This window comes from Asterias amurensis, chromosome 12, assembly GCF_032118995.1.
Source record: "Asterias amurensis chromosome 12, ASM3211899v1".
Classification (NCBI taxonomy): domain Eukaryota; kingdom Metazoa; phylum Echinodermata; class Asteroidea; order Forcipulatida; family Asteriidae; genus Asterias; species Asterias amurensis.
Window position 1 is genome coordinate 16,224,980 of NC_092659.1, and position 25,516 is coordinate 16,250,495.

Genomic DNA, 25,516 nt, shown 5'->3' on the forward strand with positions numbered 1-25,516 from the left:
ACCCCCTTATTGTCGGTTGGAACCCTGACTGCGCCGTGTCTTTGTATACGCTGTATACACGCACAGTGTACGTCAATTTCTAGTGGGTGCCTGCTCGCGCCGTCGCATCTGGCCCCACCTTAAAAATCGTCAGAGCTTTAAGTTTGGTACGAGACGAAAGCCCTTGAACATGGCAATCCTGTGGTGGTAAAATTTTGAAGATTGAGCAGGATACTGGGATCGAAATTACCCGTTGTACATTTTGTTTTTCTCTCCGACAGCTCTGTGCGCAAAACTCCCATAGTGGAGGCTGTTGAAATCGTTTCTGAGCAACCCCGCCTACTTGAGGTTTTTCCTATCAAGAAGTGTGCAAGTCGCCCTAAACCTTTAAGAAATGGACGCAGGAATATGCCAGCATGACTAAGGTACAAACTGCATCTCCCTAGCATTTTTGGTTGCAGAGTGATTCCAGAGCGTAGCTGAAAGTTTTTAATTGTCCGGCCTATTTTTTTCAATGACCCCCTTATTGTCGGTTGGAACCCTGACTGCGCCGTGTCTTTGTATACGCTGTGTACACGCACAGCGTACGTCAATTTCTAGTGGGTGCCTGTCGCGCCGTCGCATCTGGCCCCACCTTAAAAATCGTCAGAGCTTTAAGTTTGGTACGAGAGGAAAGCCCTTGAACATGGCAATCCTGTGGTGGTAAAATTTTGAAGATTGAGCAGGATACTGGGATCGAAATTACCCGTTGTACATTTTGTTTTTCTCTCCGACAGCTCTGTGCGCAAAACTCCCATAGTGGAGGCTGTTGAAATCGTTTCTGAGCAACCCCGCCTACTTGAGGTTTTTCCTATCAAGAAGTGTGCAAGTCGCCCTCAACCTTTAAGAAATGGACGCAGGAATATGCCAGCATGACTAAGGTACAAACTGCATCTCCCTAGCATTTTTGGTTGCAGAGTGATTCCAGAGCGTAGCTGAAAGTTTTTAATTGTCCGGCCTATTTTTTTCAATGACCCCCTTATTGTCGGTTGGAACCCTGACTGCGCCGTGTCTTTGTATACGCTGTATACACGCACAGCGTACGTCAATTTCTAGTGGGTGCCTGCTCGCGCCGTCGCATCTGGCCCCACCTTAAAAATCGTCAGAGCTTTAAGTTTGGTACGAGAGGAAAGCCCTTGAACATGGCAATCCTGTGGTGGTAAAATTTTGAAGATTGAGCAGGATACTGGGATCGAAATTACCCGTTGTACATTTTGTTTTTCTCTCCGACAGCTCTGTGCGCAAAACTCCCATAGTGGAGGCTGTTGAAATCGTTTCTGAGCAACCCCGCCTACTTGAGGTTTTCCCTTAAAGAAGTGTGCAAGTCGCCCTAAACCTTTAAGAAATGGACGCAGGAATATGCCAGCATGACTAAGGTACAAACTGCATCTCCCTAGCATTTTTGGTTGCAGAGTTATTCCAGAGCGTAGCTGAAAGTTTTTAATTGTCCGGCCTATTTTTTTCAATGACCCCCTTATTGTCGGTTGGAACCCTGACTGCGCCGTGTCTTTGTATACGCTGTATACACGCACAGTGTACGTCAATTTCTAGTGGGTGCCTGCTCACGCCGTCGCATCTGGCCCCACCTTAAAAATCGTCAGAGCTTTAAGTTTGGTACGAGAGGAAAGCCCTTGAACATGGCAATCCTGTGGTGGTAAAATTTTGAAGATTGAGCAGGATACTGGGATCGAAATTACCCGTTGTACATTTTGTTTTTCTCTCCGACAGCTCTGTGCGCAAAACTCCCATAGTGGAGGCTGTTGAAATCGTTTCTGAGCAACCCCGCCTACTTGAGGTTTTTCCTATCAAGAAGTGTGCAAGTCGCCCTAAACCTTTAAGAAATGGACGCAGGAATATGCCAGCATGACTAAGGTACAAACTGCATCTCCCTAGCATTTTTGGTTGCAGAGTTATTCCAGAGCGTAGCTGAAAGTTTTTAATTGTCCGGCCTATTTTTTTCAATGACCCCCTTATTGTCGGTTGGAACCCTGACTGCGCCGTGTCTTTGTATACGCTGTATACACGCACAGTGTACGTCAATTTCTAGTGGGTGCCTGCTCTCGCTGTCGGATCTGGCTCCGCCTTGGAAATCGTCAGAGCTTTAAGTTTGGTACGAGAGGAAAGCCCTTGAACATGGCAATCCTGTGGTGGTAAAATTTTGAAGATTGAGCAGGATACTGGGATCGAAATTACCCGTTGTACTTTTTGTTTTTCTCTCCGACAGCTCTGTGCCCAAAACTCCCATAGTGGAGGCTGTTGAAATCGTTTCTGAGCAACCCCGCCTACTTGAGGTTTTTCCTATCAAGAAGTGTGCAAGTCGCCCTAAACCTTTAAGAAATGGACGCAGGAATATGCCAGCATGACTAAGGTACAAACTGCATCTCCCTAGCATTTTTGGTTGCAGAGTTATTCCAGAGCGTAGCTGAAAGTTTTTAATTGTCCGGCCTATTTTTTTCATTGACCCCCTTATTGTCGGTTGGAACCCTGACTGCGCCGTGTCTTTGTATACGCTGTATACACGCACAGTGTACGTCAATTTCTAGTGGGTGCCTGCTCGCGCCGTCGCATCTGGCCCCACCTTAAAAATCGTCAGAGCTTTAGGTTTGGTACGAGAGGAAAGCCCTTGAACATGGCAATCCTGTGGTGGTAAAATTTTGAAGATTGAGCAGGATACTGGGATCGAAATTACCCGTTGTACATTTTGTTTTTCTCTCCGACAGCTCTGTGCGCAAAACTCTATGATTATGTAGACGCGCCCGCCCGCGGTGGATGCACCTGCCTACCTCTAGTCTAGAGGTGCAATCGATTGATAGAGGGCGCTAACACACTACTATTACTTACGGTGCATGACCCTATAAAACTTTATCATTCTCAACCCCCATAATACTTTTAAATAATTCTTAGGTATTTACACCTACACAAAAAGTATAAAATTAAGTCTCTCAGCCTCTTAAAACATGGGTTACACTAGTAAAAACACACAACAACAAAACCAGTGTAGTCTAGATTTCAAGCCGTCCAATTAACTAAATCATACCGTGGCGGGCGCGCTCTGGCGATTCCACCACCCGTAGTACACTATCCAGAATCAAGCACCATAGTCTTGGGCCAAGACTAGACAGAGATCGGCGAGAGAGACAACACGACTGCACGTTGACTTTGAAGTTGTTTGAATCGTAGTGGTAAGTTGTCTTCAAACAAGCTCTCTGTGTATGATGAATATATAATAAGTAAACGTAATTCCTAATGATAAGTTCAACAACCTGTTCGTAAATAAAAGCTTTTCCGCACCATTCATAATCATTGTATTGACTATGATAATGATGATAAAGGCCTATACATCATCGTACATCCATAGGCCCACCATCCCTTTTTGGCTGTAAGGCAACGTTACGTATAATTGGTAGCGTACGTTGCGTAATCAGTCAGACTCAGAGTACATGTTAAGTTTATATGTGTGCAAGTTGGTCATGGGGTAAAGAGCCGTAGCCCGTGTTATATAAACTTACCCATTCCCCGAGGACCTTGTCAAGTTTGATCTTGAATTTGATTGAATTGAAGTGTAGAACAGTATCACGGCTGTATAATAAAACAGTCTTCACAGTCTTCACAGACGAATCATTGGTCTTCCGGGATTGATTCAAAATCAAATCAATAATTCTATTAATATAGCCTTTTAAAGTAAGCCTACTACTACTACACAAGGCCCTATAAAAAAAAATGTGTAGGGGGACTGTAGGCCTAGCCTATAATTTATTACAATTATAGAATACAGGGCCACTCCACTTTATCCACTCTGTGTGAATGCAATCAGGGTTAGGGTTGGGGTTGGGGTTAGCCGACTGGGAAGGCCCTGTTTTCTATAGGGAGTATAGTAAATCCGCCAGCATTACTATACGTAATGGCGACCCATGTTAAGAGAGCCATGAGCTCAATGAGGTGGGCCGGCTTAGGAGTACTTCTAATACTGCTTGTATTGCCTTTTTGTTGAGTTAAATTAAAAAACATCTTTAAAAAAATGCAATTTTCTGCTCGGTCGGTACTCACTGTTGTTTTTCTGTCGCAACGCATGTTTTTTTACTTCTCAATATACATTGTACACCTACGCTTTATTTTTTGGGGTCACCGGCGTATTGTACATGTAGCTACCTCCATCCATGGAGCCTTGCTCCATCCATGAGACACTGTCAGACACTATTGGTAATTGTCAAAGACTAGTCTTCACAGTTGGTGTATCTCAATATATTTGCATAAAATAACAAACCTGTGAAAATTTGAGCTCAATCGGTTGTCGAAGTTGCGAGATATTAATGAAAGAAAAAACACATTTGTCACACGAAGCTGTGTGCTTTCAGATGCTTGATTCGAGACCCCAAATTCTAAACCTGAGGTCTTTGACTTCTTTCTCAAAAACTACGTCACTTCAGAGGGAGCTGCAATCAAGAAAGGGAAACTGACTGGGTAAATTTTGAAATGATTTTTGAGGTTGAACAAAGAATTGATTAGAGTGAGATTCGAACCAACGACCTCCGGATTAACGTGCCGGCGCTCTACCAACTATGGTCTAGCCCTATGTTGGCGGTGTCCCTATTTGTCAATATCCCTTGTGGTTTATATTGATATCTGAAACAAAAAGTCACATCCCCTTAAGGTGATCCCCTGGCTGCCGCATCCCAGGTTGTAATTTGGGTGTGATCCCTGGCTACACGGCAGTTAACGGTTGAATGGCTTCTGACTGGCACCCCTGAACAAAGATATTGACAAATAGGGACACCGCCAACATAGGGCTAGATAGCTCAAACTCTACCTGGCAAGTAGATACACACATGGTGTTACCGCAAACCAAATTATATATTAAAGGAACACGTTGCCTTGGATCGGACGAGTTGGTCAAAACAAAAGCGTTTGTAACCGTTTTTTATAAAATGCATATGGTTGGAAAGATGTTTTAAAAGTAGAATACAATGATCCACACAAGTTTGCCTCGAAAATGCGTGGTTTTCCTTCTACTGTGCGAACTAACATGGTCGGCCATTTATGGGAGTCAAAATTTTGACCCCCATAAATGGCCGACGTGTTAGTCGACGAGGTAAAAGGAAAACCACGCAATTTCGAGGCATGTTTGTGTGGATCATTGTATTCTACTTTTACAACATCTTTCTACCCATATGCATTTTATAAAAAACGGTTACAAACGCTTTTCAAAGACCAACTCGACCGATCCAAGGCAACGTGTTCCTTTAAGGGAGTTATTTTTAAAATGCTTATTTTAAACTCGGGAATTGGTGGTGTATTTTTCGGACTTAAAAATAATGAAAAACAAATATAGTTACTTTGTGACCATTATCTATAAGTTCAAATTGGGATATATCACGACTTAACTTTGTCAGTTCCTTGCTCTATAGTCAGATCAAGTTTTCAAATCCATGTAGCCTAACTTTGATGCATCTGTGGCATGAATTTTGTTTAAGGAATCTTTAAAATACCATTGAAAGTGGTTGCCATTTTCATGTGAAATAATATGGAAGTTGCTCTCAATTTCCTGTTTATAGGTTGAGCTGCTTATTTGGACTGTCACAATGAGTTTGTACAGAAACTCAGTGTTTCTCATCAAAGGTGTGAGAGAATTCTGCAAGTGAGTACATCAACATTTCTTTCCTTTCTTTGTCTCTTCCTTTCTAGTGCAGCCTTCATGATTGAAGATAGTATTAGTGACACTGCCAGACACACTGTGTCAAACCCCCTTCTCTTTGCAATAAGTGTGTACTGAGGTCTTTTTTTATGTGCGCTTATAGTTTTTAACTACACCTCTGGCTTTATGTCCCAAAGTGTCTTCCTTAAAACCCTGGAAAGTGCCCCCTAAAACTTTTGCATGTGGACTCAATGATAGTTTCAAATAAAGTTATTGTTTGGTTTTCGGACGTCTTTTTTCCAGGAGTGGTTACGAGCATGCAGCTAAGAGTTTTGAAGCTGGAGCTCTTGATGTTGACTTAACATCGCAGTCTTTCATGATCACTGGTGCCAACAGCGGAATAGGAAAATGTGCTGCTCTGGAACTAGCAAGAAGAGGTTTGTACTGGCTAAGATAAGAGGGAGGTTTCGCATGTGAACGGATACTGTTAGTGCGACGGGTACGTCATCATTATGATATCAATGCTATCCGCTATCCGTGCAGACGACACTGATAATATACACAGGACTCGGGGAAAGTACTGAGTATACAGTGCTACACACATCGGTGTATATGGGTAAAAACCATAATTAATATTCTTTATCCCCGATACAAATTTAACATCTATTAAACTGATATTATACACTTACATGTAGCTGTACTTGGTCAAACGCTCGGAATGTCTCTATAGGCATGCTAGGCAGGGCCATTTTAATGTAGTTCCATTGGGAAATCTTAAAGTCTGTATGAAACTTTTGAAGTGTCACTCGGGCAAAGACCAGGGCAACTACATGTATTTAAGTCCAGAACTGGGGGTGACTGTTCAGTAAAAGAATTGTGTATTCCATTGACATCGATCTCACTTTTATCAAGTTAGAGGAACGAGTGCTCGATTTTACAAGGCGCTAAGATTGATCTTATCTGCGTAGGCACTTTTAAAGGCAGCAAAGTATCCGGGTTTTTGGGGGGGAATCATTTGAATTTTTAAATCCTATTTAAATATAATAAAACAACAAATCCGGAGCAAAAATGTCCTTATAGAAATACACAATCTAAGAAGCATTACCGCGTTATAACTTCTTAGATGCAAATTTGTTGTCATAAAAACTTATAACCGTTTACATAACCACATTACCTCAAAGTGAAAAGTTTCTCAAAATGCATTGACTACCAAAAGCTTCCGTAGGATTCTATCCAAAGGTTTTTTACCGCCAATAATTTTAATAGATTACAAAACGTATGCATTCTCTTTAATTGTGATGTCACAAAACAAATCGCTGTCAAGGTCTTTCTGATGAATCGTCTCTAAAGATGAATTTTGGTGCTTTTGTGAAATTGGCCCACGATTCTTTATTTGAGTTTTCTGGGTGAAAATATTAATTAAGTTTCTTGACTTTATTATGTTTACCAATAGGTGGCACTGTACACATGGTGTGTCGAAATCCAGAAAGAGGGGAGGAGGCACGGAAAGAAATCACTGAGGCCAGCGGAAATGAGGTTTGTGTTTTAGGAGAAACGAAAAACACAAAAAGTTGTACTATTTTTGGTTTAACCCTAAAATCAAACTGTGCTAGCACTGTGTACTCAGTACTTTCCCAAGTATCACTCGAGTGGGATTCAAACCTACGACCTTTGCAATTCTAGAGCAGTGTCTTACCAACTTGACCACCGAGACTGCCGGGTAGCTAGAGGCAGTTTGAATCCTATGTTTTAGCAGCGGGTACTGCAAACGATTTATAGATGTTACATTTTACACCAGAGAAAAGAATATTAAGTTTGGTTTTACCCTTGCACCGATGTGTGTTAGCATTTTATCATCTATTCATAAATACCCCAGACAGTTTCTCTACTCCTACTGGTGGAGAGCGCGTCATGTGGGGTGTTTAAACAGTTGATAATGACCAACTGGAGCTGTTTATAACCGGCTGGCTTCCAGGTGTTGGGCCCGTGCTCGCAAGACTATCACTCAGAATGCGATTCATAGCTATTAGTAACAGCGCCTAATCTATTTCTAAGCAGGCGCGTAATATATTTCTAAGTGCGCTCGCACGTACACGCAACCCACACGCAACAGATTTTTCACAAAGTTTATGAAAAAAATATATTTCAAACCCCAAATTTTCAATTGTCAAAGTGTCTATACTTGTGTTCTTTTCACGTTTTTTAACAAAAGGGCATTTATGAATGGAAATAAAAGAGTAGTGACTTGTTCTTAAACGTCCATTTAAAACCTTGCAGGGTCGTTGCCGTGCAATAAAGGCCCTCGTTGGCTTGGGCCTTTATCACAAGGCAACAACCCTGCAGGTTTTAAACAGCCGTTAAAGAACTCGTCGCTACCCTTTTGTTGCCTTATTAAAACATTAATAGCCATGGTTTAATCTGGTGTTATCACCAAGGATACAAATCTCACAAGTGATTTACATTCTAGGGTTAGGAAAATCCATTACGAGTGTTGGAACAAAGGGGTTTCGGAACATATAGGTGTGTAACAGTTTCAGACATTTTTGTCTGCAGTTTTTCTAAATTTATTCACAATAATCTTTGTTTTCAGAATGTTCACCTTCACATACTGGACATGTCGAAACCAAAGGGAGTTCATGCGTTCGCAGAGCAGTTCAAAGAAAAAGAGACAAAACTCAACGCACTGGTAATGTCAATTTGTTAATATTTTGTTTTTATCCATACACCGATGTGTGTTAGCACTGTATACTCGTACCTTCCCGAGTCCTGTGAAAAAATATCACAGGCATATTACTCGGATGGGATTCCCACAACCTTTGCAATTCTACAGCAGTGTTTTACCAACTAGACTATCTCTCTGAAAGTTTGTATATACTCGGCCCCTTGAGTACCTTGTTTGGTAGATACGTGCGCTTTATTATAAGACTTCGATATGATAGGATTGAAACAATAAAACAGTTCCAAACCAATTGTGTACTTTGTATCTTAATAAGTACATGAGTACCACTGCCAGAGTCCCACTTTACTGACTGCCGTTTTTACTTCTTCAGGTAAACAATGCAGGATGTATGGTGAACACACGGGAGGTGACGGAGGAAGGTTTAGAGAAGAACTTTGCCACCAACACCATGGGAACATTTCTATTAACGACAGCATTGATTCCATTGCTCAGCAACGCACAGGGGTCCAGAGTTGTAAGTAAACCAATTAACTTGGGATTTGGGGTTGAACAAATTAAAATTTACCATTAGTAGCAGTGTTGTAGACAATACCCGATAGAACTTTATCCTGCTGTCACCATCTTGGTCATGTTCCCTGTTTCCATGAATGTAATGACGCCTGCATGGCACCAGACTATTATTTCGTCCAGCCTCAGTTTGGTTACAATGAGTTGGAATGGAGTAAAATCAAGATGACCACACCGTGATAAAGGTCTATAGTCCAAGACCAAGACCGTGCCGAGACCTGAAGGTCCATAGGGGAGTCCAGACGATTGAGACCAAAACTGGTCTCGAGACAAACAACACTACAGAGCAGAACTTCACTGTGCCACCTCTGGATTAGCGTGCTGGTGTACTACCAGCTGAACTATTATGTCCTAATGTTGGTGGTCTCCCTATTTTGTCAATTTCTTTGGGGTGCCAGTCAGAAGCCATTCAACATGTAACTGCCGTTAAGCAGGATCACACCTATAGGTTTAATTCAATACAGCCTGGGAATTGGCAGCAGAATATTGAATGTTGACAGATCATGGTGTGTCCCTCAGCTCGTCTGGCGAGGAATTCCAGAGACAGGGTGCACAGCTGAAAAAGGCACAGTCTCCATAACTTGCCAGACGAGTTTGGGAACATAAAGTATGTGTGATGATTAATGCTGCCAATCTAAGGCCTGATGACCTCATGTTACATGTACGTAGTTGTAGTACATCTGTAGTGTAGCAAGGGTTAGCAAGGGTCATTGTTTTATAAGAATCCCCTTAATTTATTTGTTTCTAATACAAATTTCAGATAACAGTTTCTTCTGGAGGAATGTACACACAGAAGTTAGATCTTAGTGATCTTCAAAGTGAGCGTTTGTCCAAGTTTGATGGCACGATGGTCTATGCACAAAACAAGGTAACTCTCTAACCAGGACCCAACACACCGATCCATTAGGCTCTGCCCATGGCGTACGTGTGAGCAAGAACATGTGAGCCTCTCCAATGCCATTCTGCACAATTCTGTAGCGCGTGCCAAGCATGTGCGCATGGATGTTGGACTTTATAGTGTCGAACTTGTGGTTGTGCAAGTGGTTGTGATTGGTAAATACGCAATCGGGCGGAGCTTAATGGATCGGTCTATTTCATAGAGTTTCCATTATTATAGCCCATTTTTCATTTTACAATAAGCACATGTGAAGGCAGACTAACCTTCCAGTGCTTACTGCTTAAACAATTTACAGCGTCGCAACACAAATCCATGGTGAACGTGCAAGCTGGTCGCCTAATTTTCATGCTTACCTGCAAAATACGCTTACAGCTAAGCAACATTTTCTGCTACAGTTGTAAGCACCAATATTTGCTCACAGTTATGCAGCGCTATGAAAGTGGGCCCTGCACATTAGTGTCCGCTTACACTCGCACAAGTCCGTTGTTCCATTATGTGAAAGTCCCCACTGTCATGACTGTGTGTATGCCTACCTGCCACTCGGCCCTTCCTTGGCAAAATAGCCGAAGGCCCGGTTCATACTTTCTGCGAATGTGAATGCGATGCGAATTTGACGTGACAACTCTGCTCTCGCTGCTATATTCGCAAGAGAATTGAACACAACTCAACTCACTGCGAATTTCGTTGCAAATTTGTGGCGTCAACATTCGTATCACATTCTCATTCGCAGGAACTATGAACCGGGCTTTGCGCCCAAAAATGTCATTTTGAGAAAAGTACAGAGATAGATAACATCAAACAGGATGAAAGTGTAAAAGGAGGCAGAGAAAGGACTTGTTATATTTTTACCCATACATACATTTAGCATAGCATGCCTTTGAAACTTTGAAATGGACAAACCGCACTCAATTTACCCAGAAATATTCTTTATGATAAGAAACCCAAAAATGTTGAGTGAGGCTGTTTTGTAATGGAAGAGCCAGACTACTCTTCTCATAATCAATGTAGTTGGTTTTTTCAAAATGAAAAATGTTCATTATTGACCTAAAGTTTCAAACTCGGATCACAACAATCTAAATAAATAGGATTTGAAACTTTGCATGGTGGAAATACGATATGGAAAGGTTTGCGATAACACCATGTAATGACTATCGCTAATGAGTTGGGGTGGTTCTGAAAAAAAACGTTGGTCTCAGCTCTAAATAAAAAATGTCTTACTCCTTCCAGCGTCAGCAAGTTGTAATGACAGAGATGTGGGCTAAAATGTTTCCCAAAGTGCACTTCTCTGTGATGCATCCGGGCTGGGCCGACACTCCGGCCGTCCGAACCTCCATGCCGGAGTTCCACAAGACATTTAAGGACCGGCTAAGGTCACCAGAGCAGGGAGGTGATACAATTACATGGCTGTGTATCGCTAAAGCTGTGCTCGATCAACCAAGTGGGCAGTTTTACTTGGGTGAGTGTGAATTTATGTAACAGGCATTTTCATCATATAAAAGTTGATAAAAATTAGACATAATTATAAGATTTTAGGTTTTCTTCCATTATTGAGCTCGGTACAAATCGTGCATGCAGGAAGTCCAGGCCCTGTGGCTCTTTCGTAAAGAAGTGCTAACTTGTTATCATTATTATTATTATTATTTTGCAGATCGGAAAGCTGTTGCTACCCACCTTGCTCTCGCATGGACCAAGTCTAAGATGGAGACGAAGGAGCAACTCATGAAGACACTTGATGAAATGGCGACTCCATTCAGAGTCGTCCAACAGTAGAGGTCAGGGGTCAAATTCAATGATGGTCACCAATTAGTAGAGGTCAACTGTCGCATCATGCAGACTTTTTACTTTGTGTTCATAACAGAGGGAACTTTATATTTTTGATGTGTAGGTGTATTTCATGCTAAATGTGCCACCCACCGACTTGGTTCATCCTATCAGGGTATTTGAATGGCAATCAGGGCCCAATTTCATAGAGCTGCTAAGCACAAGAAATTTGCTTAGCATGAAATTTCTTTCTTGATAAAAACAGGATTTCCAAATAATTTTCCATGTGATTTTCAGGATTTGCAAACAACAGCTGAATGCCAGTAACAAGCAATTATATGCAACAAATTGAAATCCTGTTTTTATCAAGGAAGAAATTTGATGCTAAGCAAATTTTGTGCTTAGCAGCTCCGTGAAATTTGGCCCAGGCTTTCTGCTTGTTCTCACCCATACACTCTTAGTTTGGTGAGATGTAGAACAAAGCCATTCCAACAGTTATATTGCAAGTACTTCATATCTTTAAAGCTCCTTGTCTTGTGTGTTTGATTCCATCCAAAAGTGTTATAAAAGGAATATCAATACCTATGTTTAGCTGAGTTAATTTCATCTTTAAAAATAATCTTTTTGTAGCCCCTTACCAAAAGTCACTCTACGCCTTATTCGGGGGCACAACATTTTCGCTATATTTTGTTTTTGAAAGTTCAAGACCATGTTAGAACTGATGGCTTTAGCTGCTGCTATGGCCAGATTGCTGGAAATGAACAATTTAATTAACGTTTTATCTATCAAACACAGGGTTTATTTGGTTTGTGTCATAGTAATGCTGATTGTAGGTGAAATTTTCAAGAGAGATACAATGAAAGTCACCTGTGATAGTTTTTGTTGAATACAGTGCCTACATGTGGAGGATTCAGATAAAAACTGCCGTGGTATTTTCATTACGAGCATCAAACCCTTCCACAATTTGGGAGGTGGGTATCACTTATACTTCTGGCTGTTTTGTGGGTAGCACTCACAAAGGACACCACGGACATTTCAATAAATTGCCTGCAAGCAATCCTTGGAAATTAAAACTGTTCAGACGCACTTCAGAAGAAATCAGTTCGCAGAATGCTCACAACCAATACCATATTTATTACATAATTTTGTTTATTCTTATCACAAAAGTATTTCCTTTAAAATACCAGCACTGCAGCATTTGTGAATCAGTTTTTTATTCAATACATGTATTATTATTAAAGCCATTATACACTTTCGGTAAACAGTATTGTCCAAGTCCCACACTTCGTGTATCACAACTTATATATAAAATAACAATCCTGTGGAAATTTAGGCTCAATCGGACATCGGAGTCGGGAAAAAATAACGGGAAAACCCACTCCTGTTTTCGCGCGTTTCGCCGTGTCATGACATGTGTTTATAACAAATCCGTAATTCTCGTTAACGAGAATTTATATTGTTTTACCGTTTTCTCAAAAAGTAAAGCATTTCATGGACTAATATTTCAAGAGAAGTCTTTCACCATTACCTTCTGTAAACCCTGTAAATTATTTGTAAATCTGTGAACTTTTTTTTTTTTTCTGTACCAAAAGGGTCCAATGGCTTTAAGCAGCGGTTAAATGACAGAATTAGTCTCATTACGAAAGTATGAACTTCCCCTTAAATTACCAACACAACAGCATTTGTGAATCAGTTTTTTAATCAATGGTAATATTGTGCAGATGTTAATTGTTAATTGACGAATTTAACTTTAAATTGGTCGTCAAAAAGTCAGGAAGAAGTAGATAGGGGTTTCCTTGTGTTTTCCCTTCAGTTAGTACAACTGTTTGGTCAGCATCTGACATTATTGCCATATCTGAACTGTTTAGGCAGAGTTGCCAACATTTGCATCTCTAACCAGGGAGATTTTGAACACTCAAAATCGGGAAAAAGTTTTCACAATCAGGGAGGTTTTCAACTTTGTTATATTCAGAAAATAGAAAGATTGATTTATTTTATGGAAACTTTCTGCTCAAAAATTAGGGCAACTTTCAACTTCGTCAAGTTTTGGGAAGACTTGGCGACTCTGCTCTCAGGGTGTTGGTGCCACGGATGAACTATTCTTCAACCCGTGAATGGTGATGATGCAGCAATCCAGCTGCCTGTCGCTTCAGACATGGCCTGTCTGAAACTCCCAAAGCCTGTGTTTTTTGCCCATTTTGAGTCAAATCTATAAGCTTTTGATTAACGTAAAGTTAACGATTGAGTCGACATTTTACATGTTAATTAATTTTATAATAAGACAAATTTACGATATATTATATACACCTATTTATAAGCAAATAAATCATAACAAAGTGTGCAAATTTACTTTTTCTCTGTGTGAGATTTTATTACTATTCAAAACACTTGCACATACAGTATTTACAAAGGAATTTAAATAACAAACCAACTAACCATTGCCCATAACCCTCCAGTTCAAAATCATATAACATGTATTCTCTTTGCCAAAATGAAGTATTCAGAATGTCTGAGACACAAATGGTAATTACTTATCATTGGACAAGGCATTACAAGCTTATAAAGGTCCACAACATTTTGTGTTGAGTGGCCACAGAGTGAAAGGGAGCGGAGGATCGAGAGCAGTCTGTCCGAATAACAGTTACTTTTCAATGGACCTTGCAAACTGATCTTACCCAAGTCCAAGCGTGGTGGTGTTTAGTAACTGGAGAGTGTTTAAAGACACTGGACACTATTGGTAATTGTCAAAGACCAGTCTTCTCACTTGGTGTATCTCAACATATGCATAAAATAACATATCTGTGGAAATTTGAGCTCAATTGGTCGTCGAAGTTGCGAGATAATAATAAAAGAACAAACACCCTTGTCACACAAAGTTGTGTGCTTTCAGATGCTTGATTTCAAACCTCAAAATCTAATTCTGAGGTCTTGAAATCAAATTCGTGGAAAATTACTTCTTCCTTGAAAACTATGCACTTCAGAGGGAGCCGTTTCTCACAATGTTTCATACTATCAACCTCTACCCACTCGTTACCAAGAAAGGTTTCATGCTAATAATTATTGAGTAATTACCAATACATGTAGTGTCCACTGCTTTTAAGGACAATTGCTTATCACTGGACCAAGCATAGCAATCTATCCAAATCCAACCATTTTGGTATTGAATGACCATAGACCTAAGTTAAAGATCCTCAATTTATTGTCGGATTTCATCTTCGGGAAGATCTGGCTGTCTTATTCTCGATTCCATATTCACATTACTGACGTGTTTCTTCAACAGGTCCATCACATCACCCTTGAACTCCTCTGGTGTTGGTTTGTGATCTAACAACAGCGAAGAACAGGGGAGAGAAATAAGTTATTGTTACTTCTTTCAATACTTCTTCGTAGTGCACATAGTTTACAAAAAAATGTTTCTTACTTTAGCCCCAAAATCCTAAGAAGTACATGAACAAAAGGAGGGTGCTGTGGCTAAGGAGTAACAAGACTATGCTTTGTTTTTGAAGAGGAACGGGCACCAAGGCATTTTCTCATGGGTTAAAGGCAACCTATGAGGAAATCATAAGTTTCTACTGGAGCATTTCAAGGGCACCAAGGCAATGACCAGGGGGCATGGAGGCAATCGCCTTTGTTGCCTCCGTTAAAACATTTTCTACATCACACATTTATGAGCTAGCCTTACCTGTCACCCAGTGGAATATATCCCAGTCATTATCAGGCTTGTTGATCATGAAGTCGTACTGCTCCAACTGTGTCTTGTCAAATGTTGGAAGATACCGAGATGCGAAAGTGCTGAAAAACCAAGTGAAAAATCACAGTCTGTTACTGTTGTGTACTCTAAACAGGGTTATCTGCAGGACTGTAGGCCATATAACAAACACGTTGGGGCATTCTGTGTCCTAATTTGTCAAGTTTGGCTGAAGCCTTCTCACTGAACTGAAACAAAATTCTTTGGAAGGTATTTTCTTGATTTATCTCAGTTTGTTTTGTGGAAGTTTTTCTGTGCACTCTAGAGCATTTTAAATGGTTTTATTTCATGATTTGTCTCTTTCTTTGCCCTTGAGTGGAGTCCCCAAATTTGTAAATGCTAGCCCTTTCTGTAGCTTACATTTTGGGGAGTTCCCCTTCAATGACTTGACTAATTTTAACCCTTGAGAGGTCTTTCATTTTGTGTTTATCACCATATTCACCAAGACGCAGAAACTTGTTTTTCTCTTGTGGTTTGAAAGACAATTTCAAACTTGTTGTATTATAGAAACATATTAACTATGTTAACAAGGGAAACAATGGAATTATGTCTGTTCTGTCTATTCAAGTCATGACCTTAACTTGACCTTTTTTGGTTGCCGGGAAGTCGATCACATCTTGCAGCCATTTCGGCAGCTTTTCGGTACAAGCCGTTTGTTGTGGCTGCTAAGATCTCCAAAGGTAGATTTACCACAATATTTCTGTAAATTTAATACTCTTCATCCCCAATGCAAATTTAACATCTATTACACAATACTTCCGTTGGGATGTAGTACCTGAGCAAGAGACCATTCTCCAGCATTCCTCTCTTACGGCTCTGGTACAGTAGTCTGGCCCGTTGCAGCTCAATGGCTTCATTAACTGGCTGTTTCCATTCAGGGATGGATATCTCTTCTGTGGGTGGAGGGTCAATTGGAGGGCCGCTGGAAGAGAGTCGATGCAATGGCCTCAGATGACCCTGAAAAAAAGTATTGATAAAAACATTATAAAAAGAAAAAAGATTAATTACTGTTTTCAAATAACTTTGAAAATAATTGTTTAATTAACTTTCATCAGTTTAAACTATAGTTGCGATAACGTAACCGTCCTCCCGACGGCAAAGAAGGGTTACGTTATCCCAACTTTAGTTTAATAAGTTAAAATTGTCCCACCAAATTAAATCCAACTACTGACAGTGTATGTGTGTATGTCTTAGACATTGTCTATCAGATTTGGCATAGACATGATTGCTCTGGACTGGCCCACTCCGCCCACTGTCACTTACCGCCTGATTGATATGAAAGATCACACCAAAGTAAAATTAAAATTTCTAATAAAGTTCACGAACAAAATTATTAAACTATAGTATAATTACTACACATAAAAATACAGCCATGGTCGGTATACAAAACAAATAGACAAATAATTGAGTGTTCAGCAAAATTGTCCAATTCTCATATAAAAGGACATAGGCCCTACCAAATGAAATGGGCATCAAGAAATGAAATAAACGTTACGTAAACAAACGCCAACCATTTGAGTTTATTGACAACAAATGAAAGGCGGTGTTTTTAAGAAGACGTGGTCGGATCGACTGTCTGTGCTGTGTAGCCGTAATTCAATGGCGATCTACTTGCGATCTATCCTTTAAATAATTGAGTTTCATTTAAGCAAATTGTTACCGTATTTGCTGAAACAAAACAGAGCGTTTTTCTGCATGAACCTGCTAAAATTGTTCTGGCTATTATGGAGGCTGCCATCTTTGATTCCAATTGGTGCAAGATATGTGAACAGATTTCCTATGGTACATGTACGAGTAGGATTCTACTCTACTCTACTCACTATATAACTGGTACTCTTCACATTGCTGTGTTAAATCAATGCAAAAATAACTGAGTACCAGCATACACCATACCATACACATACACACATACATAATGTACATTACATGTACACTGCATGCTCATGTCCCTCTCGTCCGCCGTCGTCGCAAGCGTCGTCCACAGCTAGTTTTGACGCGGATTTGGTGATTTATGATGCCGATCCGAAACATTGATGGACATCTTTTCTCGGTAAGAAGTTGATTTTGTGCACGGTGGTCTTAACTGGTCACTCTCAAATTGTTAAATGATCAACGTCAATTATTTTATATCAGATACTTAATTAATTAAGACTTCCATTATCAAATAACATGTCATGTTCCAATTATATCATGTTCATCCATGGAGGTATAATTCTACCTCCATGGTTCATCCTACTAATAATAGTATCCTAGCCCCATATAATAATGAATAGGCTAGTTGGCCTTAGCTTTCGATCCAATCCGGACCTTCTTCAGAGGCATAAAACAAGTACAAACAAATACATATCCATTTATAGAAAAAGAGAGGGGGAAAGGGATTAAGGAAAGGATCCAGATGTTCTGAGAAGAACAGGTGGGAAGTGCGAAAAGACCCATATAATAATAATGATAATAAAATATCAATCAATATACTGTCATACATGCCATAAACATGGCCCAACCCAGTGGATTGTACCGATTTATTGGGCTAGGTCATCCCTTATTTTTATTCTTATTCTTTATTTGGCCATTAAACAATAACAATATACAAACAGACAGTATGTAAAATAAATAATATAAAAACAAAAGTAAATACAAAGCAAGACAAAAAGTACGGCACAGGAAATTACAAAACAACCCTAATGTGATGGCCAGCCCCCCAATTTCACGAAACTCATCGCAAGTAGCGGCGCATCGCAGGGTTTGCGATGCGTCGCAGACCTAAGACACGTCGCGGCTGCGACGAGTTCCACAATACATTTCACCAAACACGTCGTAAGCGCAACGAGTCGCAATACAAACTATTTCCATTCTTAATAAAAACAACCTTTTGGACGAGGATGAACTGCTAAAGTTATGCGGCTGTTTTATGTTATTTACAGCTTGGTCATGAAACAGTCGTGTATTATAGTTCATTCAAGTAGGCAGTTTCAGTGAAATTAAATGCAGGTGATTTTTTTCTCTGACAAGATGTGGTCTGTTAAGGTGTATTATATGGAGTAAAAATCAATTTAATATTTTGAAATCTATTGTTTGGTTGAAGAGATATAACGTTTTTAATGAGCGTGGATCGTCCAAAAAATGTACCTGTGTTCAAGTTCAATTTGTTATGTTTTTCTTCATATCGACCACAGCCAAGTTTAACGCACAGCCTATGGCAAAAGAGGGCGCACTATATGACAAGCTCCCTCTGGGGAGGTTTGCAGACTGTGCGATGTACATGTACACGTGCGTATTTAGGACAACTTTGCAAGAAATGGTTAAACAAAAACAAATCAAATGACACCAAATTTTCACAAGTTAATCTTAAAAGTATGGGAATTAGCACTGACAAAGTTGCATTCAATTTTGATAATTATCTCAGGAAGAAATCTTGATTAAAAAAACGGAAAACGCTGACAAAAATAGGATTTCGTGGTAAAAGCTATGCGACTAGATGTACCATGTGCGGAGTTTTATTGGCTACACGATGATGTAATCGTTATCTCATTTTGTGTAAACATATGCTCCCTCATCGTAAAAAACCATCTTCGGGCTTCTTCGGCTCTTTCCGAAGATTTCCGAAATCCGTTGTCCACGGGGTTCAAAGGTGACGTCATGCACAAACGAATGGGCGCTACACGCGAGGCCAAGAATCCGGTTTCTGTCGTTGCTCTCTATTTTTTACAATATCTCCAAAACTATTTATCTGATTTCAAAACTTTTTGAAATGTAAGCACGAGGAGAGAATGCTCCTGCCTGCTGTCAAGTCTCATAGTTGTGAGTTGTACAAAATGTGAGTTATGATTTAATACATTTCGTTCTTTTTTTCGGGGCTGTGTGTGTGTGTGTTTTGGTACACGTGAAATCAACTTGATGAAACTGCCTAATTCAAGATGGCAGACAGTCAACCATTTCGGACCAGCGTTTAGGTTTGGGTTGTTTTGGTTGGTTTATACTTATTAATTGGTTGAGTTGTTTAAGTTTGTGTGTACTTTGTTATGCCTGTGTTTGTTTTCTTTTACCCGTCCTTTTTTTTTGGGGGGGGGGAAGGTAAATTTCCATTTGTTGTCTAGTGTCTTCCCGATTGGTTCACGGAAGTTACATGTGGTAATTGTTATGTCCTTTCATGCATTTTGTGCGTAAACAAATGAAACATAGCATTCTACCGTCGACCCTATGGGTAGTCGTAACTTACAACGTGTTCTTCCCCGTTGTCAAGGAACTTACGATGTATCCAATGCACCATAACTTTGATGAAATGGATTTCATACGCAGCGCAACTTACGACGTGTAACCGGTCGCAACTTGCACTTGCGACGCGTCGCAGCGCTTCGTGAAATCAGGGGCAGGATCAACAAAAGTATAATTAAACACTCTGTAGCTCGAACACCTGTTAATCCACTCATATAGGGAGGCAAACTCACTATATTATATACTCTCTTTGGAAAAATAAAAACAATTAAAAGTAAATATAAATAATCTGTATACACAAAGCACAACTTGAAACAACAAAACCAAAAACAAACACCAGAAATTAGACAAGCAAATAAATAAATAAATAAATAACCAAATTGTTAATCAAAACAATGTAAACAAAAAGTAACAATAAGTAAATGAATAAATAGTTGGAAAGGTACATGTAACAAGAAATATAGCAACAAATAAATCAAAATATGGATGGATAAACAAAAAAATAGGTCAATAAATAAACAGACAAATTGATAAAATAACAACGCAAGCAACGAAAAGTTAATCAAACTAACTCCTTTTCCAACATACATACCTTTACATCAATAAAAGGATGATTAAATATGAATAAAGCAATCAAAACAACCGATCAATTAATAAACAAATAATCAATAAATCAGAAATTAGATAAGCAAATAAATATTTAAATTAATAAATAACAAAAATTTTGATATTTTATTTCTGAGTTACATGCACTCATCCGTCTATCTATCCACTCATTCATTCATTCACCCATTTTTTTCCTTTATTATATCCAACTGCAGGTATAAATGTAGAAATCAACCTTCAAGCAGTACTGGACTACCATGAAATAATGCAACTACTCCTCCGCCCCACTAGCCTTTTGTCAAGGCCTTCGTGGCTTAGACACTAGTTTGGTAGAGCCGTGATTCGAAGCGCCTGGAAGGGGATATTTGCAGGCTGGTCAAACCTTCCAGTCATTTTGAATGCGGATCTATGAAGCAATGAAGGCTACAGTCCCCCTGGTGGTACACGAGAGTATCAGACCAGTTGTCAGTAAAAGTTCTCATGCACACTGCATAGTCTCTACAGATTTTAAATATTGTGGGACAGAAACCTCATTTCATATTTGGGGAAAACAACAAAAGTATACAAAAATCACATACCCATGTCAAAATGTTACTTTTGACATGAATACTACAAAATACAGTATGTTCAAGTTGCAGTTAATGTTAAAAAATGTTTATTTTGTACTTATGTAAAACGCGTTTAAAAAACTCAATCATATTATGCGCCTTGAACACCCAGCAGGGTGGATATGTGCGCATTTTAAGTCTTATTATTACTATTATTATTATTATTTAAAGGCAGTGCACACTATTGGATAATTACTCAAAATAATGATTAGCATAAAACCTTTCTTGGTGGCGAGTAATGGGGAGAGGTTGATAGTATAAAACAAGGTGAGAAACGGCTTCCTCTGATGTGCCTTAGTTTTTGAGAAAAAAAGGTTTGTTATTTTATGCATATGTTGAGATACACCAACTGTGAAGGCTAGTCTTTGACAGTTACCAATAGTCTCCACTGCCTTTAAATAATGATAGTCCATTATACTATAATGTATGTTACATGAAACAGTTTCCTAGCTACTACTAGACCATTTTTATATTATTTGGATGTTGATATCAATGACCAAATGTCATGGTTGAAAATAATAATAATAAAGCATGCAAAAACATTCAATGTAACTTTTAAAGGCACTGGACACCTTTGGTAACCAGTCTTCTCACTTGGTGTATGTCAACATAATGCACACAAAACAAACCTGTGAAAATTTGATTCATTCGGTCGTTGAAGTTGCGAGAGTATATTGGAGGATAAAACACCCTTGTTGCTCAAGTTATGTGCTTTCAGATGCAAAATTCGAGCTTGAATTCAATCAAATATTTGAGTGAGAAATTTTTGTCCTTCTCACAAACTACGTTATTTCAGAGGGAGCCATTTCTCACAATGTTTTATACTATCAACAGCTCACCGTAACCTGTTACCAAGTTAATTACCAATAGTGTTCAGTGCCTTTAATATGGGAATAAAAGGGTAGCGACAGGTTGTTACGTGTGATCGGCTTGGGCGAGGGTCTTGAGCGCATGGCAATGACCCTGCAAGGTTTAAACGGACATTTAAGAATGAGTCACTACTTTTTTATTCCGAATCATGAATGCCCTTTTGTTAAAAAACATTACAAAAATACAATTACAGACACTTTGACCGTTTAAAATTTGAGTTTTGAAATATTGTTGTTTAAAATGTTCAATACATTTTCACACAAAAACGGTTTTTGGGATACATAACTTTGAGTGAGCAATGAATGCTCACCCATAATAGGACCTTGGTCAGACAATTTTCTCACAAGAAAAAGGTTTAAGTTCAAAACAATTTTAAAGTTGGAAGCACTTTCTATTATTATGACAGGTTTCTGTTAAATGAATATACTGTAGCTATATATATTGATGTGACCAGAGCGCTAACACCCCATTATACACGCATTAAAGTTTTGAAGCCGTGTCGGCGCATCAAATGTTCATGTACAAACGAATACAAAAAAGCTTGATATTTTGTACGGCAATTGTACGGCTATTTGCATGATAGTGCATTTGTTATTTTCTATGTGTCATCGAACCAAAACGTGCAGCAAATGTAAACGCACAATCTGCTGATGAGCGTCCAAACTGCGAGCGTCATTTGCGTCATGTTTAAAAGGCATGTTTACTATTTTAAGTTTTTGTAGCGCAGACAGACGCTAATGGGCAGTTGCGTACGAAAGCGCACACGCCGAATTAAAAAAAAAAAAGTCAATGTGAATTAAAATCTTGTCATAGTCATGCAACACATCAAACATGTCTGTGCCCAGGGTGGCTTCAAAACACAGAGCAAGTTAGCGCTATATACATGTAAATGTAGATTATTATTATTATGATTATTATTATTCAGTATGTATAGCTCTATGGTTAAACGCGACCTTTATATTTGTTTTTTATGTGATTATTTGACATTAATATGTGGAACTCAGTTGTGTAATTGCGATGGATTTTTTTAATAAACCTGTTTTATACTAAATTGAATTAATTTTGTCAACTTTATTTTGCATTGCATTGATTAAGGTTCTTCCTCTTTAATGCTTTATTCTGGCCCTATGCTTTAGCACTGTGTAGGATTCTGTCCCTATGCTTTAGCATTGAGTAGGATTCTGGCCCTATGCTTTAGCATTGAGTAGGATTCTGGCCCTATGCTTTAGCATTGAGTAGGATTCTGGCCCTATGCTATAGCATTGAGTAGGATTCTGGCCCTATGCTTTAGCATTGAGTAGGATTCTGGCCCTATGCTTTAGCACTCTGTAGGATTCTGTCCCTATGCTTTAGCATTGAGTAGGATTCTGGCCCTATGCTTTAGCATTGAGTAGGATTCTGGCCCTATGCTTTAGCATTGAGTAGGATTCTGGCCCTATGCTTTAGCATTGAGTAGGATTCTGGCCCTATGCTTTAGCATTGAGTAGGATTTTGGCCGTATGCTTTAGCACTCTGTAGGATTCTGTCCCTATGCTTTAGCATTGAGTAGGATTCTGGCCCTATGCTTTAGCATTGAGTAGGATTCTGGCCGTATGCTTTAGCACTCTGTAGGATTCTGTCCCTATGCTTTAGCATTGAGTAGGATTCTGGCCCTATGCTTTAGCATTGAGTAGGATTCTGGCCCTATGCTTTAGCATTGAGTAGGATTCTGGCCCTATGCTTTAGCATTGAGTAGGATTCTGGCCCTATGCTTTAGCATTGAGTAGGATTCTGGCCCTATGCTACATGTATAGCATTGAGTAGGATTCTGGCCCTATGCTTTAGCACTGAGTAGGATTCTGGCCCTATGCTTTAGCACTGTGTAGGATTCTGGCCCTATGCTTTAGCATTGAGTAGGATTCTGGCCCTATGCTTTAGCATTGAGTAGGATTCTGGCCCTATGCTTTAGCATTGAGTAGGATTCTGGCCCTATGCTTTAGCATTGAGTAGGATTCTGGCCCTATGCTTTAGCATTGAGTAGGATTCTGGCCTTATGCTTTAGCACTGTGTAGGATTCTGGCCCTATGCTTTAGCATTGAGTAGGATTCTGGCCCTATGCTTTAGCACTGTGTAGGATTCTGTCCCTATGCTTCAGCACTGTGTAGGATTATTCCTCTATGTTTCAGCATTGTGTAGGATTCTTCCCCTATGCTTTAGCACTGTGTAGATTCTGGTCCTATTGCTTTAACATTGTGTAGGATTCTGTCCCTATGCTTTAGCATGGAGTAGCATTCTCTGACACTTTCGTCATAAAAAATCATGCTATTCAATTCTGCAAACACATTATAATGATCCATGATTAAAAAGGCAGAGGGCGCCCTACCTAGCCCTCCGTTGGTTCAAGCAATCACTGGTTTTGTACAGTACTATATGGAGTAGAGCAGAAAGCACAGAGGTCAATGAGTAGTGTAGAATCCTACTTCGCCTGTGTGGTAAAATTTTTGTTAACATATCTTGCAGGGTATATTTGATTCTTATGTAATTTTTAACAGTCTGGTTACCAACACTTCAGTGTTTGTGAATTTAACAGGAGACGTCAGGGTGCCAACTTTATGTCGAGTTAGCGCCTCGGTCGAGTTGTCGAATAGTATGTTTATATTATACAGAAGTCTTCACTCGCCCCATGTGCTATTGTTACTGCATTTCGGGACGAGTGAGCAAAGGTCGAGAGTTTCGAAGCTAGACTTGTTTCAGTAAAAAATATTAAAAACGTTTATGAATATAAACAAAATACGTTTTAAAACATATGTTTGCGTCGTTTTTGCAATTATGAAAAAACAATTAAGCATCAATATCAAGCTTATTATTTAAAAAAGTGCTTAAACATGTCTCAATTATATTCTTAAAAAGTTTCATTCTGCAAAATTATTGAACATGCCTGATATTTAGGATTTCGACCAATCAAATCTTTCGTTAAAAAGGCGGTCAACGTACAGCGCCATTTTCAATCGTGCTATTGAAGTCAAATGTCAGGTGAGTTTCCGACCAAAAATCACTGTTTTAAGAACTTATTCTCCATTTATTTTGTTATTTTATAAATGTAACGTAGTTTGGGTTGTTTCATTTATACTAAAATTAATCTTTTATCACATTGATACATGTTATTTTGTGTTTATACACCATTTTAATACGGGCAACGTCTGAAATTCAAAACAGTCGACATCAACACCAACAGTCAACACAAAAACATTTTACCATGTTTACAAAGCACGCAGCATGCAGTGCCATTCATGCCATAATTACTAAATAAGTAGTGATTTGGATTGCGATTGGCAATGAACAAAATTTCAAAATGACCCCATGTTGCGGTTGAGTTTTGGATTTAGAGCAATGAAAAGGACAGGGGGCTTGATGACTGTTTTCTATTAAATCTGTTTATCTTTGGATTTTTTGGACTTTGTTATTTATTATTTATTTATCATTTGTTGTTATTTTATTTTCATGATTTCAATTTCATTTTCATGATGAATTTCTCTTTTTTTTCCCACTTTTTTTCCTGCCTGGGCCTGGCCCCTGTTGCCCTTCCTAGCTGTCAATGATAAATGTAATGACTGTTTTTATTTAGTACAAAATCAAAATTGTTCTGCTAAACATGCTAAATTTTGTTAAACTTAAATTATTTGTTGCACGTTTTAATTTTTAATGTGACTGGTGAAAGTCTCTCGTCACAAATTTTAATTAAATCAAATCAAAACTGTTTTCCACAATTTTAATTTCTTTACTTTATTATTTAATAAGTTAATTTCCTTTTATAAATAATAGTTGACAAATCACTGATTATTAATATTATCTCAGTAGGCCTACTATTTATTTTGAATGAGTAAATCTTTTTTTAACTGATTATGAATATGATCCGTAAAATTTATTAATTAATCCA

At 39.0% G+C, this 25,516-nt stretch overlaps 3 protein-coding genes across 3 annotated transcripts in view; 2 read left to right on the top strand and 1 right to left on the bottom strand.

Moving 5' to 3' along the window:
• Positions 1 to 3,139: 3,139 nt before the first annotated feature.
• On the top strand, positions 3,140 to 13,905 carry LOC139944820 (dehydrogenase/reductase SDR family member 12-like). Its single transcript, XM_071941934.1, has 9 exons — positions 3,140 to 3,200; positions 5,571 to 5,653; positions 5,954 to 6,087; positions 7,104 to 7,186; positions 8,241 to 8,336; positions 8,701 to 8,844; positions 9,658 to 9,765; positions 11,023 to 11,251; positions 11,444 to 13,905. Exons 2-9 carry the CDS (start codon positions 5,598 to 5,600, stop codon positions 11,563 to 11,565), a joined length of 972 nt encoding a protein of 323 aa, XP_071798035.1. The 5' UTR covers positions 3,140 to 3,200; positions 5,571 to 5,597; the 3' UTR covers positions 11,566 to 13,905.
• LOC139944821 (succinate dehydrogenase assembly factor 2, mitochondrial-like) lies at positions 13,899 to 17,099 on the bottom strand. The gene is made up of 4 exons (XM_071941936.1): positions 16,965 to 17,099; positions 16,080 to 16,261; positions 15,239 to 15,348; positions 13,899 to 14,880 (listed from the first exon to the last, which is right to left on the bottom strand). The coding sequence occupies exons 1-4, from the start codon at positions 17,040 to 17,042 to the stop codon at positions 14,753 to 14,755; spliced, it is 498 nt and encodes a 165-aa protein (XP_071798037.1). The 5' UTR covers positions 17,043 to 17,099; the 3' UTR covers positions 13,899 to 14,752.
• Positions 17,100 to 24,568: 7,469 nt separating this feature from the next.
• The window catches only part of LOC139944822 (structural maintenance of chromosomes protein 4-like), a 28,131-nt gene continuing 27,183 nt past the window's right edge, over positions 24,569 to 25,516 (top strand). The window contains exon 1 of the mRNA XM_071941937.1: positions 24,569 to 24,612. The gene's annotated coding sequence lies outside the window, so the exon portion shown is untranslated. The remainder of the gene's footprint in view (positions 24,613 to 25,516) is intronic.

Excerpts from the sequence above, each read along its gene's own strand:
- LOC139944820 (XM_071941934.1), top strand. The coding sequence starts at position 5,598 with ATGAGTTTGTACAGAAACTCAGTGTTTCTCATCAAAGGTGTGAGAGAA. Across the intron at positions 6,088-7,103 it reads TCTGGAACTAGCAAGAAGAG|GTGGCACTGTACACATGGTG; the intron begins GTTTGTACTGGC and ends GTTTACCAATAG. Across the intron at positions 8,845-9,657 it reads ACGCACAGGGGTCCAGAGTT|ATAACAGTTTCTTCTGGAGG; the intron begins GTAAGTAAACCA and ends TACAAATTTCAG.
- LOC139944821 (XM_071941936.1), bottom strand. The coding sequence starts at position 17,042 with ATGGCAGCCTCCATAATAGCCAGAACAATTTTAGCAGGTTCATGCAGA. Across the intron at positions 15,349-16,079 it reads GAGAATGGTCTCTTGCTCAG|CACTTTCGCATCTCGGTATC; the intron begins GTACTACATCCC and ends TTGGTTTTTCAG. Across the intron at positions 14,881-15,238 it reads TATATTCCACTGGGTGACAG|ATCACAAACCAACACCAGAG; the intron begins GTAAGGCTAGCT and ends CGCTGTTGTTAG.